We start from the raw sequence: 16,475 nt of genomic DNA, 5'->3' as shown, positions 1-16,475 counted from the left end.
GAGACAGGGGATGACCAGGTGGGACAGCTGGGCTGGGTTCTGACCCGAGATGTCCCCTGTTCCTCCTCCTGCCAGTCAGAAGGATGAACCAGTCGTGGGGGCAGCTGGCACCCTCTCTGCTCCTCCTGGATGAGGCAGACCTGGGGGCTGGGGCCCGGGGCCCAGGGACAGTAACAAGGGGGCCCGCCCCACTGGGCAAGCAAGGTCCTGAACGAGCCTCGGTCTGCCTGCCTCTCTTGCCCCCTGACCTCAGGACACTCACCTGAAGGCCTGACGCTGGAGTCTCCCTGCATGGCCATCACAGGGACCCCTCCCCTCCCTACTGCCTTCCTCCTCCCACGGGGGCATGGCTGTCCATGTGGCAGCCAGCTCCCCTGGGTGCTGGGGTGGGGTGGAAGCAGGAGCCTGTGCCCTGCTGGGAGCGAGGCTTCTGCCTGCAGAGGGCAGGCCTTCCGAACCCAGGGCCCCTGCAAAGTTCAGATGCTGCTCACGAGGATATGTGCAGGCGGGTTTTCCAGCAGGCAGGTGACAGGTTTTCATCAGCTTCTCCAAGGAGGATGTGGCTCTAGTGGCAAGGGTGACACGGAGATGGTATTCGTGTTTTCTCACTGTCTGGGAACGGTCGAGTAACTCGTACGGCATTTTTTAAAGGCTTTCTTACCTTTCCATCCACTTCCTAGAAGCACAAAATGTCATTACACGAATGAAGAAAAATCGTATTCCTTATTCGGAGAGAGGGTGTCAGGGCAGATGTGTCTTCTGAGAAGACAGAGCTGTTTCCCACCTGCCTGCCTCTTCTACCACGTTCCCTGAAGGCCACCTCCAGGCTTTCAGCACTTTTCCCGACATTCCTTCCCCAAGATGAGAAGGTAAAGCTCAGGTGGACAGAGGGATGCTGATGCCCCGGCCGGGGACCGGCGGCCTCCCGCTCCGTGTCCTGCCTCCCTGTGTCCTGAGACACCTGAGCATCAGACCAGACGCCCTGACCGTCAGCATCGCCTCCGGCAGAGCGGGCCTCCTGCTGTGAACTTCTGTCTTAGAACCGACCCTCTTCCTGAGGAAGGTCAACTTTTCTCCTACTTACATTTATCAAAACAAACACAGAGTCTTAGATGCCACCTGGACCCACAGGGTTTTTAATTTCCCGAAGCAGGGTTCAGGACTCTTTCTTTCCTAAATACTTCCTGATTTGGGAACTATCATCTCATTCACCCTTTAAATGGGCCGGATGATTCCAGAGACACCGCCTTGCCGTGTGCACCAGGTCGACAGGGATGATGACTGCATCGCAGCCATTTCAGTTCACACTTCAGTGTGAGGTTCAAGCCCAGGCCGCACCCACAAGGAGCGCTCGTCCCTCTGTGGCCCAGGATCCTGTCTGGCTGGAGCCTCAGCGGTGCAGGTGGCGCAGCTCAGCTGCTCAGCGGCGCCCAGGTGGGGAAATGCTGAATGCTCCCGCGGGCGCGGCGCTGACGGCAGACTGTGCGGTCCCCTCCCCACGCCCCCCGGGGAGAGTGGCTCTGCTGCTCACATGCCTTCAGTGTGGGGCCTGGAAACCGGCACCGTGCCACATGTTCAAGGCTGTGGTCCTGGGCTTCTACCAGGTGGAGCCGAAGCCCAGAGGTCACAGCATCACAATGTGGGAGTTTATTTCAGAATCGGAAAGAGCCCGCATGTAAATATCACCCCCAATGATGGGGACAACCCAAAGGCATCAGCGGCTAGCGAGTGGCGGGATTAGAACGAAGATGAGTGTTCCTGGCTTCCCGTCCGTGTTCCAGAAAAGTAGCGATTCCGCTGTTCTTCCGTTTCATCCTGGTTCAGAGTCCAGGCAGGTGACTCAACACGGCCAATTCACTCGGTTTAATTTTGTCTCCCAAGACCTTCTGGGACAATGACGGGACGATGCACGGTGGGAGAACGTGGAAGAAAACGTGCACAGGGCTCTCGGCCACGCACCCCACCCTGTCCTTCCCTCTGCCGCCCGCGCTGTGAGCCCGGCTTCCAATTAAACCCATTCCTTCACTCAGTCACAAGTTCTAACTACGCAAACACCTAATCCCCATGGGTCTGTGAAACAGCAGACACCGCCCTCAGCCCTGCAGGGGCAGCGGTGACACGCGAACAGGAGAGACAGGCAGTGAGTGAGTGAGGAGAAGGTCCCTGCAGCCTGTGAGACGTGCCGTGTAGGAAACAGGCGTGAGCGGCTGAATGTGCGTGAGAAGCACCCCACAAGTCAACGAGAACAGAGCACAGCCCCTCAGAAACGGGCAAGTCACAGATGTGTAATTACAGGAGTGGGGGCCTGGGGGCAGAGGCCTAATGGCCCGGAGGCAGCTGCAGGCGGCCCTGGACGGCCACCCGCCCGCCTGTGGGTCCAGCAGGTTTGCACCCTGGCGCCCCGACCAGCCCACTGTGCTCGGGATCAAGTCACACGGAGGCTGGAGTGAGGCCGGGCTCCTCCCCTCAGCTCTTCCGTGTTCCTCCTCCTGCCCGTCACAAAGAAGTACGGCCTGCCAGCCCTCCGCATCTTGGATTCAACCAACCAGGGATCGAAAGGATTCAAAAAGATATTCCAGAAAGGTCCAAAAGGAAAACTTGAATTTGCATCCTGCAGGCAACTGCTGACATAGCGTTTACGTCATATTAGGTATCGCAAGGAATCCAGACATGACAAGGTATGGAGAGGGCTGCTGAGAGAGCAAATCGTTAAGAGTTCCCATCACAAAAAATTCATTTTTCTATTTCTTTAATTTTGTGCCTTTGCGAGATGCCAGTTGTTCACTAAACCTGTGATAATCATTTCATGACGTGTGCATGTCGCATCATGATGCTGTAAACCTTAAACGTACACGGTGCTGTCTGTCGATTATGTCTCAGTAAAACCGGAAGAAAAAAAGAAGAAAGTCTGCGGGAGGATGTGCGCCGGTGATGCAGACACTGCGCTGTTTTGTACAAGGGACTTGAGCACCCGTGGATTTTGGTGCCCACGGGGGCCCTGGAGTCGGGTCCCCGGATATGGGCAATGACTGTAGGGTCCCGCTTGCTCTTCCAAACTCATTGGAAACTTGAGAAATGCTTGTCCCAGCAGGGAGCTGCCGCTTTACGCAGGTCAGACTGGCGAACTCAGAAAGCTGGGACCTGCAGGTGTTGGTGAGGATGGTGGGAGAGGATGGCTGGAGACCGGAGCCCGCACACTGCCGGTGGGATGCAGACAGCAGGCTGGTCTTGGAAAGGCGTCGGGTTCGACTTGGTCACCTTAAGCCGACACACACGCTGTGGCTAATAGTTCCACCCTGGATGCGCAAATCACATAGAAAACTTCCCCCAGGTCTGAGCGCATCTGTGCGGGTCCTGAGTCACGAGGGGGAAATGTGGGGCCTCGCCCCGGCAGGACAGGAGGAGAGGCACCCACAGCAAGACAGGGCCATAGGCACGGCACCGAGTGACACTGAGACACGAGGTTTACAACGGCCCGGAATGCAGGCCCACAGAACACAATGGTCAGGTCAGCAATTAACTATTTATCAGACAGTTCGGAGGGCTGGGGGAAAAGTCAGAGTGGGAGGCTGGATAAAGGGATAAGTAAATAAAATGAGGGAGGCCTGGGCTGGTGCAGGGATAGCTGGCTGGTCACCTCCACCACAGGTACCAGAGGTTCAGATGGGGGAGGGAGGGAGGGAGGAGGCCTCTGAGGAGGAGGACATGGGGGTGCTGAGCCCTGCAGGGGGAGGGGACTGTGTTTCCATCCTTTTCCAAGGAGCACAGAACCTTCCAGGAAGTAGATGGGCTGAATGTGAGGCCTAGCCCCACCCCCACCCCCACCCCTATTAAGTATGAGGAATAGGAGACCTCAGAGAAAGGCAGGAGCAGCAGATTACAGCAACCACCAGGGGCCCTGCTGAGGTCAGGCTAGGTCTGGAAAGCCGGCTGACTCAGCGAGTCTCTCCCATGAGCCAGGATTCAAAATCACGCTGCAATGGTGGGGAGGCAACATGTGACACAGGGACAGCGTGCATCCAAGGAGAGCTGGCCTGGCGGGCAAGTTAACTTCGGGAAATCTGAAGCCCGGACCTAAGGCCCCCACAGCTCTAGGGACTGGGCCACTTTAAGAGAATAGAGAGCACAGTGGAAAAAGCCAAACCTGGATAGAGGTGCGCCAGCCCGAGGTGGGGGCCCGTGTGGTCTTGCTCGGGAGCAGGGCAGGAGTGCAAGGAGTTCAGTGCCCCGAGCCTCGGTTTCTGAGATTCATTTCACTCAGTGCGCAGTACACTGACCTCCCATCTCCACGTGCTCCTGTCTTTGCTTCTGATGCTGTCCCACCCGTTGGTCACCACCCGCAGGGGACTGGGGGACCGTGCAACTGAGAACAGCACGGCGCTGGGACAGGAGGAACTGAGCGCTTCCACAGCTCGCATTGACCTCGTTCCGAGGCGGGGAAAGCACATCCTTGCCTGCCTGTTCAGGACGCACAGGAGGAGCCCAGGAGGCAGCACCTGGACAAGGGGCACCTGTCCCTGGGAGTGTCCCCTCCAGTCACGCTGCTGATGACAGCATGGCGTAGGCCTTGCGGCAAAGCCAGCCTAGCTCCGCGGACCATGCCTCCCCTTTAATCTCTTCTCCACCTGAGCACTAAACTACGAATCACTAGTCTCAATCGCAAACTCTGAGTCCACCAGACCCCCAATCAGCCCTGTGTCCCTCCAAAGGGGAGATGCCCTACAACCCAGCAGTCCCACTCCTGGGCATTTATCCAGAGGAACCTCTAATTCAGACAGACACCTGCACCCCGATGTTCACAGCAGCACTATTTACAATAGCCAAGACGTGGAAGCAACCTAATTTTCCGTGGATAGATGACTGGATAAAGGAGTTGTGGTGCATTTACACAATGGAATACTACTCAGCCCTAACAAAGAATAAAATAATGTCATTTGCAGCAGCATGGATGGACCTAGAGATTTGCATACTGAGTGAAGTAAGCCAGAAAGAGAAAGAAAAATGCCATATAATATCACCTACATGTGGAATCTTAAGAAAAAAAGGTCACGAACTTATTTACAAAAGAGAGGCAGACTCACAGACATAGGAAATAAACTCATGGTTACTGGAGGGGAAAGGAGGTGGGAAGGGATAAATTGGGAGTTTGGGATTAGCATATACTACTATGTGTAAAATAGACAAAAGGGTCCTACTGTATAGATTAAGGAACTATACTCAATGCACTGTAATAGCCTATAATAAAAAGGAATATGAAAAGGAATATTTATATATTTTTATATATATACATAAATGAATCACTACGCTGTACACCAGAAATTAACACAACATTGTAAATCAACTACGCTGCAATTAAAAGAAAAGTGGAGGTTGCAAGCCAGCTGGCCGGGACACAGCCGTCACGGCTGCCTCTGGCCACCACCTTTGGGTTCCAGATAACCTGGTGTGCTTCAGTCACAGGGAGAGGGTGACAGCCTTCCTGGCCCACGCCGATGGGAGTCAGAAACCACGTGAATGAGTCCTTCTAAAAAGACCAGCGACAGAGGCGGCTCCTAGAGGTAAGCCTGTATCCAGGACAGACGTCACGTTTTGTTCAAAATGGAGAAAATGAGAAAGTAGCCCTTGGAGGGCAATGCTCATGCCCCCCACATGGGAGGTCTCCCCTGCGGCACTGGGCCCCATGCACAGCCCTTATGCAACAATCTATGTGATTTATGCAACTTCACTGTGAAAACCTTATTAAAACTGACACAAAACACTTCAGTCACAGTCATTTCCTAGAAAGTTTTTTTTTTTACTCGTCACAGAAGGTAATTAAATCTGAAAAGGAATGGTGTTGACACATTTTTAAAATCATTACCAGGTTCTCTTTATTTGTGCAAATTATTTCTGTATAATTTATTTCTGTATTAAAAATATGCCAGCATACCTACTTACAAGACTTTGAAAAAAGGTACATCTGACTATTTTAGGGCCCCACGCATTTTCCAATGCAATTTTAATGGATCTTTTGTAATTTCACTGCATTCCCAGTCCCAACGCAGAGTTTTACTTAACGCACCCTGCACACGAAGTCTGTTTTCCTAACTCATAGTTTGCCTCGGGGTCTCCCAGGGGGACGAGGGGGGACCTACCTTGGAATGGTGTAGGAACCACAGGAGAGGACCTTCCCTCCTCCTCCTCCTCCTCAGCCTCGTCAACACAAATGACCAGTCGGGCAGACCGGAGGCCAGAGGCTCACCTCACCGCGGCAGCTGGGCTGAGACCCGACCGTGGTACTCACCTCTCAGGACGGGCCTCTCACCGATGCTCCGGATGCTGTAGATGGTGCCGGACAGGGGCACAGCTGGAATGAGCTCTGCGAGCAGGTACCCGGAATACCAGGCGCACAGGGAGGCAAAGACGAGGAACGCTGCCTTCAGGGTGCCTGCGGACACACAAGACACGAGTGGGTGCCCCTAGCGCGGCTTTCCTGACCCAACCCTCCACCTTCCCGAGACAGTGCTTGGCACCAGTGTCCACAGGATGCGCTGAGGGGAGATCACCCTGGAGGCTGGCGGGCGAGGGCCCGGGGCCACCTGATGGGGCCACGACGTCGGCTCATGGCCCCGAGGGCAGGCTTTTGAGATAAACCGGAGCAGGTAACGTGAACAGGATGTGAAGGCTCTCGAGGCCAAAGGTTCCCATTTGCCGTTGTGCTGGGGCCCGGAGCTTCCTCAGGTGCTCACGCCAAGGACTCATCAAGTTGCCTTGACACAGGCCTAAAAAGACAGAGGGGGCCCTTCCCTCTGCAAGCCCCGGGAAGCGCCTTCAAGCAGGTGGAAATTCTGTTCTGTCTGCTGCTGGGCGGCCAGTGCTGGGGATGGCACCTGTGTCCTGGGAACACGCAACTGCCCCTGTGTCACTGGAAAAAGTTCCCCACCATCATCATCCTCAGAGACAAGCCTGCAGGGACACCAGAGGTTCCCCTGGCAGGACGTCCCTGGAGATTATCTGATTGATAGGCTTCCAGAATCTTCCTCTCAGTTCCTCAGGAAAGGCATTTACTCCTTCCTCGGTTATCGGAGGTCTAGGGGACAGTTCCGCCCCTTCATAGACAATCTGCTCCTGGATCTTTGGCATTTCACTCCCTAAATAGTTCACAGATCAGGACTGTGCAGGATTCCCAACACTGCCGAGACGCAGGGATGGCCATAGGCCTGCAGGAAAGGGACCTCAAGATGTCCCCACTGGCATTTCTGTGCTAACAGGTCCAGTCCTAAGAAATAAAAGGAAGGAAAGAAGGAAGGAGAACAAGGGGGAGGAGAGGGGATGGAAGGGGAGGGGAGGGTGATCCCACACCCTCTCAGGCCAAACATCTGGAAACAGTCATCCTCTAGAGTGGCCTCCAGGCTGCTCCTTCCACCCATGGCAGCTGTGCTGGTCAAGGCCTCCAAAGGCCTCCCCATTGCCTGCCCCAGGCCCCTGGATGACGGTCCCGCCCTGACCGTGTTCTCCCCGGACGGCTCCTACGCTCCCGAGGGGTCCCCACCTCGTGGGCAGGCTTTCCCTGGCAGGGTGCATCCCGGACCTGTCCTCAGGATCCTAGATGAGGTCACCCAGACTGTCCTCTGGGTTCCTGAATACGATGTCCCCTTTCCAACCCCCATCAGCACCCTGGGAGGCCCCACAGGGCCTCACATGTAGCATGTCCCAGATGAGGCCCTAGATTCTCCCCGGCTCCCCAGATCTGTCCCTGCCCTGAGTCTCTCCCAGCTCAGCTGGACAGATAGGGCCAGGTACCGGAGACGAGGACCTCATCCTTGATCCCACACCCCACTCCTAGCCTTCAGTGGAGCCCATCAGCCAGTCTTGCTGGGGCAGCTTCCAAAATCAACCTCACCTCCACAGACTTCTCTTGGCCTCTACTGCCTCCAACTCCCCAGGCCACCACCACCCTAGCTTATCTCTTTCGCAGGTGGTGAAACCCCCACACCCAGGGGTGCTCCGTATGGAGCATTGATGTATCACAAGGAGTATAATAAAGAGAACGTCTTGCGGAGGGAGGGTATAGCCCAGAGGGAGAGAGCATGCTTAGCATGCTTGAGGTCCTGGGTTCAATCCCCAGCACCTCCACTAAAAAAAAAAAGTTAAAAAAAAAGAACACATGTGATCTTTATCCCACATCCCTGCACAAAACACCTAAAACCCTGGAACTCCCTGATCAGGGGGTCTGCTGTCCTGGTTCATAAGGAGCCCCTTTCAGCCACACCAGGGTTTATGCTAACAAGGTAACTGGGTGCATCTTTGGATAGCTTCTGGGGAGGGGCTGGCCATGCTGGAAAGACCCAGTCTGTGACTGGGTCACATGGTGGGGGCTGACACGTCATCCCCACCCCCGACCTCCAGGAGGGGAGAGGGAATGGAGGCTGAGCTCAGTCACATGACCAGCAATGCACTAAGACCCCAGTGAAACTCTGGAGGGCTTCCTGGTGGTGCGCACACTGATGTGGCAGGAGGTGATGTGCCCCGACACCAAGGGCGGGGCACAAACTCCCACTCCAGGACCCTCCCAGTCTCTGCCCCGTATGTCCCTTCATTTGGCTGGTCCTCCTGATTTGGATCCTTTCGAATAAAACTATAATTGTAAATATAGTTATGTTTTTAGTGTTTCTGTAAGTTGCTGGAGGAAATTATCAAACCCCCAGGAGGGGTGGGAACCCCCAGATTTGCAGCCAGCTTCTCAGAACCGTGAGCAGCTCCCGAGACCTGTTGCTGGCGTCGGAAGAGAGGGCAGCTCATGGAGGACGTGTCCCGTAACCCGTGGGCGCTGGCGCTGACTGTGTGGTCAGGTCAGAGCTGAACTGAATGGCTGGACATCCAGCTGGTGTCAGAGGCTCCGCGTCTCCCCACCCAGAGCCCTGAGCAGGCACCAGTGGGCGTTCCCCTGCTTTTCTGAGGGCACAGCCCCCCACCCTCCAGCACCCAGCCAGAGGTGCCCCCCTCTCTCCGGGCAGTGATGCAATGCAAACCTGTCCGTCAGCCTGGCCATGTTGAGCCCTGGATCTCAGCCCCCTCTTCCTTTCTAGCACCTAGAGGTTTCCCCTCACTGAACCCCCACTGGTTAAGCTTTGTCGGGTCCGTGTGTGCCGATGCATGGGCACTGGCTAGTTCGTTAGGCAATCATCCTGGTGGAATGGGACGCCTCCACCTCACCTTGACCATTTGGTTGTTTTTCAAGTTCATGTGTCAACATCAATCATTTTTTTCTCTTTTACAAACCATGCAGTCTCTAAGATTGTTAGGACATAACACAGAGATGGCTTCCTATTGCAAAATGCCTGAGACAGTGTGGCCACTGCAGTTCCCAGGACAGAGGGACCTCTCCAAGCCAGAAGAAGCCACAGAAAACACAGAAGCACAAAAGCAATGGATGAAGCAGGCGTGCTGTCCTGGGAACTCCGTTTGCTCTGTGCTCCAGTTGTGCTGACCTGCTGCCCTTTCCTGCTGTCCCTGTGTTTGAGTTTGTCCCTCTGCCTCCGGGGCGCCCTCGTCCACAGACCCCTGGCCATCTCTCTCTCCTCCTTCAAGGACCCCAGCAGCTCTGGGGCCCCTCCTTGGTGCAGCCCACACAGACACCCTCATGACCGCCCTTCACACGCCCCAGGGGCGCAGCACGCCAGACCCCTCTTCTCCAGGTCTGCGTCCACACTCCTAAGCCGGTGTGAGGGTCCAGTGATGTTCCAGGACACACTGTTGGACGCACGCTGACTGCGGGAAACAGGGATTCAGCATCCACAGGGTCTCAGGTCCCAAAGCAACAGCGCACTGTGCCCCGTGCCTCCGAGCACAGCCGGACTACTTTATCCAAGCGTCATATTTGAATAAGAAAATTCGCAAAGCAGAAATTATTCAGAAGACTTTCTAGACCCCATGTCACACGTGAGATCTTTAAGCAAAGAGCTGCTGTTTCAATGGGAAAAGACTGAAAGGGAACGTGGTGCCACCTCTCAGATGCCTTCCATCCCGCACGGAAGGGAGGCCTGCCTTTATCCCCAGGTGAACAAGGACAAGCAGGTGGAAGTGACAGAGAAGAAAATGAAGAGTGAATCAAAGCCACGCCTCCTGACAAGGAGAGCCCTGGGCATTTTCTGGCTCCAAGAAAGTTTATGAAGTGTCCATGCTCCAGGTCGGGGATGCCTGCGGTGGCCGGAGGAAGGGAGCCTTGGAGCCAGAAGCACCTCGGGGGGGGGGGGGGGGCCAGACCCAGCAGCCCACATGGGACCAGTTCATCCTGAGAAGACAGGGTGCAGGCTGGCGGCGGACCCGGCACCCGGTGGGGGCGCAGGGGAGGATTCGTCTTGGGAAAGGTGGGCGCACAGGGACTCGGCTAAGACAGCCCCGGGGGGGCCAGCCCTGGCAGGAGGGGCCCAGCAGCTTCCGACATGGGGGAGGAGGGAGAGGAAGGACACAGAGTCCAGGAACCGTGCGGGATTCTGTAACCAGGACCCAGCCTACTCTCAGAAGGTAATCAAGTCACCATCAGCCCACAGACACCCCCTCCCAAGTGCTTCCACCCCGCGGGCACAGGTGAGAGAGCAAAGGCCAATTCTGAGCGCCGCAGGAGGTCGGGGACTTCCTCCTCGGAGGCCCTCGTGGAGGGCGCGAGTGTGTTCCCGCCACCTGTGCGGACCTGTGTGCGCGTGCACGTGTGTGTCCTTCACTCACCCCACCCTCAGAGCCTTGGGGGGTCTCAGGCTGGCCCAGACACTTCACTTCCACTGGAGGCCAAAGCAGTCTGAAAACCAGTAACACTAAGCCAGGCTACATATAAGTGGGGGATGGGTCTCTGAGTGCCCGCCCCTCCAGCCCGGCAGCCCTGCAGAGGGCCGTCCTGAGCCCTTAAGAACACACATGGGGGGATTTCCTTCAAGTAGCATGCAGGATGAGGAAGCTATTTGTCACTGGCACCCTCCCCCTGGGAGCCCAAATCTCGTCACCCTGGAGACAGCCACTCCTGCATCCCTCGTTCTTAAGAGGCTGGGGATGCTGAGGGGTGGCTGAGCCAGACTTGAGATGCAGCTGCTTTGTGGCTTCAGCTCTGCTGGCCTTAGTGTCCCCTGTCTTCACTGTCCAGGTGACGAAGTCTTTCTGGTAGTAAGCTGGGAAGTGCCACACCTGGACACAACACGTGATTTGCAAGGTTACCCACCTTTCAAAGTACACATGACAACACCCTCATTGTGAGGAAAGGGGATGACAGCTGCCAGGAAGCTGCTCCCAGATGAAGGGCGGTGGAGGCTTAACATACTCCAGCCCTTCAGTCTGCTTGTCCCTCCTGTGAGCTGTGTCCCTACCTGAGGCAGATCTGGTGCAGGGGAATGCTGTTTCCACAAATGTCACCAAATCTTTAGCTCACAAAATCAAAAGGGACATGGCCCTGAGCTTCTGCGGGGCGGGGGGGGGGGGGGGTTGTCACAACCAGACACACCTGGAGCAGTGCAAACTTGGTGTTACCTCAGAGCTTCATGTGAAAGGGCTACATAGCCCACAAGTGAGTCACGAGGGCTGTGTGTGAAAAAGCTGCAGGAAGGGCAAAACGACCTGATAACACTCAGCATCTTCCCATCGAGGAACCAGCAAAACCGTATCACAAGCATATAATGTAGGAATAACAAAAAAATTCTTCTAAATTCACGGTAACGGAAGCCAGTGCCCCTGGGAGATGTCTTCTCCCAAGAAGAGATGTGTGTCCCCTACAGCCCACACAGGGCGCCCCAAATAGTGCTGGTCACCCATAAACGGTTCTGTAGCAAACACCAGTATTTTACACAACAAAACAAAAATCTTCAACTTTGGGTCTCCTACCCTTTGGGGATGAGCAGAAAAGACGGTGCTTAGAACATCCTGCAGCGCAACCACACAGCCAGAAGGCCAGCCAGGAAGGATGAAGGCCACTGAGGCTAACAAACACCTCGCAGCAACGACCTGCCGCCAGACAGGGGCAGTGACCTTGAAAGATGCCAAGAGAGCTTTCCATTTTGGAATTTAAAATGTTTGCACAGTCTGCTGCCTTGCTCCAGGAGGAAGCCAGATTATAATCCTTCAGATTATACGAAGAAACAGCCAAACCGTTCAAAAGGCAATGTGTGCCTGTGGCGGGAGGTTCACCTGGACCCCACTGACAGCAATGGAGGCGGGCAGGGAAGACAGGCCACCGTCAGGAAGACAGGCACCGAGGGACAAAATGACTCTTGAAATAGTTGGGGATTTTCTCTCCACTTTCCTATTTGCCCCAAGAATTCAGAGACTCAAGTAGTTTGATAAAACGGAAGGAAACAAAAGCCTTATAAAAAGATGCTACCGGAACTGTTATAATAAGGGACAATGGGGCATTCCATGTCAATTAGTCCCCACGTCTCACCCACCCACAGGCCAGTGACTTAAAAAGGTCTGTCCCACACTTTTCACAATTTCTTGGGTTGGTCAGGTACCTGAGGCTAATGATCTCTGCCTCCAACTGGAGAAGCCACAGGTGGATCCACAGGTGCCTCTAACCAGCGCCTGGCAGCCCCGGCGTCCCTTGCCTCCCCTCCCAGGAAGTTCCAGCGCCCCTGCTGGCACCTGCGGCCCGGAGGAAGGCGCCCTCTCCGCTTGGGGCTCACCGGGTTCTGCTCCACCTGCGCTCACCCAACACCTACTTTTCAGGCCAAACGTCCCTCTCACTGACACCCCCACCCCTACCCGCCACGCACGCAGCTAGGGCGGTGGGGACCGGTAGGAGGGCGGAGGAAAAACTCCAGCCAACTTGCCTGCCGCATTCGCTTCCCGCATTCCTGGTCACCGATCCAAGAGAAAACCCTGTCCGGGGGCGCCCCTACCTCTGGCTCAGTGTGGCGGGTCCCAGGAAGGGCGAGGCAGCGACTCTCCCCTGCCCAGGGGTCCCTTCCCTCCTCCCGCGGTGGAGTTCGCACTCACCGGCAGTCCCGGGGCGCATCTTCCAGGCGCGGCTGCGGGCCCTTCTGGCCCTTGGCCTCAGCTCCCGGCGGACGGACCGGAGGGCGCCTCGCACGGTCTGGGCGGACGCCTGGCGACACGCCCTCCAGGCTGGGCCGCAGCAGGGAGGGCAGGCGCGGGTAGGGCAGGTGCGTAGGTGCGGGCGGGGCGGGGCGGGACAGGTGCGGGAGGGGCAGGGAGCTCAGGGTCTGCGGGATGCGCTCTCCAGTCTCCAGAGAGAAGGAGCGGGGTTTGCTTTGACGGGGAGGACGCTGCCTCTTAACGTTTAGTGGCCCCAGGCCCCAATTCAATGTCTCACAAGGGGGATTGCCCAAGATACGCCTATCTCGAGCCTTTTAGACGTCAAAGCAGAGGCCCAGGGGAATGAATCCAGGTTTCAAGTCCAGGTCCCGGGGTCACGGTTATAAGGCGCTTGGCTTCCTCCAAAACTCCCTACCCACTGCAGTTTGCACAGCCCAGCAGGCGCTCTGCCTCTCATGTCCTCCTTTACTCTGGGAATTGATTAGGGAAAATAGGACAGGAACCATGTCCTGGGCCCCAAAGTCAGGGTCACAGGCCTGCAGGTCCTTGGGTTTATAGGAGGCCAGGCTTGCCAGGGTTAGAGTCAAGCAGGTTTCTGAAGAAAGCTCCCGGGATGTCCCGCCTGGGAAGAGGATCGGCTGCCCTCCTCCCGGCAGGGAGGCCTGCCTTCCCGGCATCCGTCTGGTTTTACAGCGCGTTGAACCTACTGCCATCAAAGTGGCCCCAGGCTCCCAAGAGCAAGTTAAGGCTCCACAGGCAGTTGGTCACTTTTGTGGAGAAGGAGTTCCAGGGAGGCAGCGTCTGCAAAAGACACAGTCCCCACCTCCAGAGTGTGCTGGCTCCCACAGTCCTGTTCCCTAAAGAAGCCAGGGGCTCAACTGCCACCGCCCTCCACCACCGTCTTTGCCTCCTGAGAAGCTCCAGTGTGGGGTCACCCAGGGAGCCGGGGACAAGTGTCCTGTGGACAGCGTGGCTTTTTATTCCAGGCCACCGCCTGCCCGCTGGCCTGCAGATCGGGGAACAGAAGACAGGGGTCTCTGTTGGGACGCCCTCCTCAGGGCTCCAGGACGGCACCCAGCCCGAGCGAGGCACATTTCGGCTCGGATGCCTCTCTGAGCATCTCTCCAGCGATGCTGGCAGGCTAGTCCCCAGCTCTCCTCAACACTGACACTAGACACACGAATCAGCTCATTGAAGGGGGTGTTGATTCCGCCCAAGAGCCGCACCTCTGTCTTTAGCTCACCTCACTTCAGAGATGGAGCGTTTATCTCTGGGTTCGCTTTCATTGAAAAAAAAAAGTGGTAAAAAAGTGCATAACATAAAATGTACCACCTTATACCAAATTTACAAAATTACATTTTAAGTGTACAGGTCAGTAAAGTTAAGTACGTTCACCTTGTTGCACAACAGAACGCCAGAACGGTTTCATCTTGCAAAACGAAAACTCTGTTCCTAGTAATCAGCACCTCCCCCTTCCCCCGACCCCAATCACCCGGCAGGCACAGTCCTACTTTCTGCTTCCAGACTTTGACTACTTTAGATCCCTCATATAGTGGAATCATACAGTATTTGTCTTTTTATGACTGGCTTATTTCACTTAGAACAACGTCCTCAGGTGCATCCACGTTGTAGCCTGTGACAGGATTTCAATCCTTTTTAAGAATGAAGAGTATTCCATTATATGTATAGACAGTAGCCTGTTTATCCAGTCATCCCTTGATGAACACTTGGGCTGTTCCCACCACTTAGCCAGTGTGAATAATGCTACTGTGAACGTGGGTGTGCAAATATCTCTTCGAGATCCTGTTTCCAGCTCTTCGGGGCATACAGCAGAAGTGGAATTGCTGGATCATCGGGTAATTCTACTTTGAATTGTTTGAGGAATCACCATACTATTTTCCACAGTGGCTGCATCATTTTACACTCCTAATAGTAGTGCATAAGTGTTCCAGTTTCTCCATATCCTCACAATGCATTACTTTGTTTTTTTGTTTTGCTTTGCTTCTAATTTAGAGCAGGAATCCTAAAGGACGTGAGGTGATATCTCGCTGTGATCTTGTTTGCATTTCTCTAAGGAACAGTGACGGTGAGCATCTTCTCACGTGCTCATTCGTCGTTTGTGTAGCATCTTCAGAGAAATGTCTATTTAGGCCTTTGGCCATTTATAAATCTGGCTGTTTCTGTTGTTGTTGAATTGCAGGAGTTCTTTATATATTCTGGATATTAACTCCTTATCAGATATATGGTTTATAAACATCTCCCCACATGCCCTAATTTTCACCATGCTGTGTCCTTGAATGCACAGAAGTTTCTGTATGATCCAGTTTTTGTTTGATTTATCTGTTTCTGCTTTTGCTGCCTGTGCTTTTGGTGTCATAGCCAATAAATGGTTACCAAATCCAATGTCATGACGCTTTTATACTACGTTTTCTTCTAGAAGTTTGAGGTCTTTAACTCATTTTGAGTTAATTTTTTGGTCCATGGCATTAGGTAAAGGTCCAACGTCATTCTTTTGTATATGGATATTCAGTTTTCTCAACACCATTTGTTGAAGAGACTGTCATTTCTCCATCAAATGGTTTCAGCACCCTTGTGAAAAAAATCCTTATTTTTATCAAAGATAACTTGACCATATATTCGAGGAATTCTTTAGGAGCTCCCTAGTCTATTCCAGTGGCTGACATGTCCGTCTTTACGCCAGTGCCACACTTTTCTGATTACTGCAGCTTTATAATTGAGTTTTGAAGCCAGGAAGTTCGCGAGCCTCCAACTTTGTTCTTCTTTTTCAAGATTGTTTTCGCTATTCAGAGTCCTCTCAGGTTCCATATGAACTTCAGGATGGACTTTTCTATTTCTGCAAAAAAACCCCCATGATATTTGCTAGGAATTGCACTGAACCTGCAGATTGCTTTGGGTAGTACCGGTGACTTCACGATACTGCAGTTTCAGATCTCTCACCCCTGGATGTCTTTTCATTTATTTGCACCTTCCTTCGTTTCTTTCAGTAGTTTTGTCGTTTTCAGTGCCTCCTTGGTTAGGTTGGGATTTGCTTTCATTTTGCTTTAATCCTCCTAAATCCAGACCCCACTCCCTATTTTCACACGGTCCCTAAGAAACCTCCTCAGGTTCTCCTTAGCAGCTCCCCTGGCCTGTAAAACACGACAGAGGTTCCATTTCTGGGGATCTATGCTAAGGGGTTTTTCAAAAGAGGAAATGCTGTGTACACTCAACAGTGAAAAAGGCAAAGAAATCTATGAGGGCAACAAAAGCCAGAAGGACATTTAAATACAAATAAATTCCTAGAAGTGAATTACTAAACCAAAGGGTACATGAATTCTGAATTCCAACAGATGTTCCCCACAGCTCTCCAGAGAAGTTATACCAGGTTACATGCCTGCTGGCAGCGTATGAGAATATTTGTCCATACCCTTCCCAAAGTATTGTATTATCCAACTTTT

The 16,475-nt window shown here is 54.0% G+C and overlaps 1 protein-coding gene across 1 annotated transcript in view; it reads right to left on the bottom strand.

Moving 5' to 3' along the window:
• The window catches only part of FAM3B (FAM3 metabolism regulating signaling molecule B), a 34,462-nt gene extending 21,403 nt beyond the window's left edge, over positions 1–13,059 (bottom strand). The window contains exons 1-2 of the mRNA XM_010992397.3: positions 12,958–13,059; positions 6,284–6,427 (exon numbers count right to left, since the gene is read on the bottom strand). Coding sequence (XP_010990699.1) covers positions 6,284–6,427; positions 12,958–12,976 — 163 coding nt within the window. The 5' untranslated portion in view covers positions 12,977–13,059. The remainder of the gene's footprint in view (positions 1–6,283; positions 6,428–12,957) is intronic.
• Positions 13,060–16,475: the final 3,416 nt, after the last annotated feature.

This window comes from Camelus dromedarius, chromosome 2, assembly GCF_036321535.1.
Source record: "Camelus dromedarius isolate mCamDro1 chromosome 2, mCamDro1.pat, whole genome shotgun sequence".
Classification (NCBI taxonomy): domain Eukaryota; kingdom Metazoa; phylum Chordata; class Mammalia; order Artiodactyla; family Camelidae; genus Camelus; species Camelus dromedarius.
Note: the sequence above shows the minus strand (reverse complement) of the source record. Positions and strands in the feature narration are given on the sequence as shown.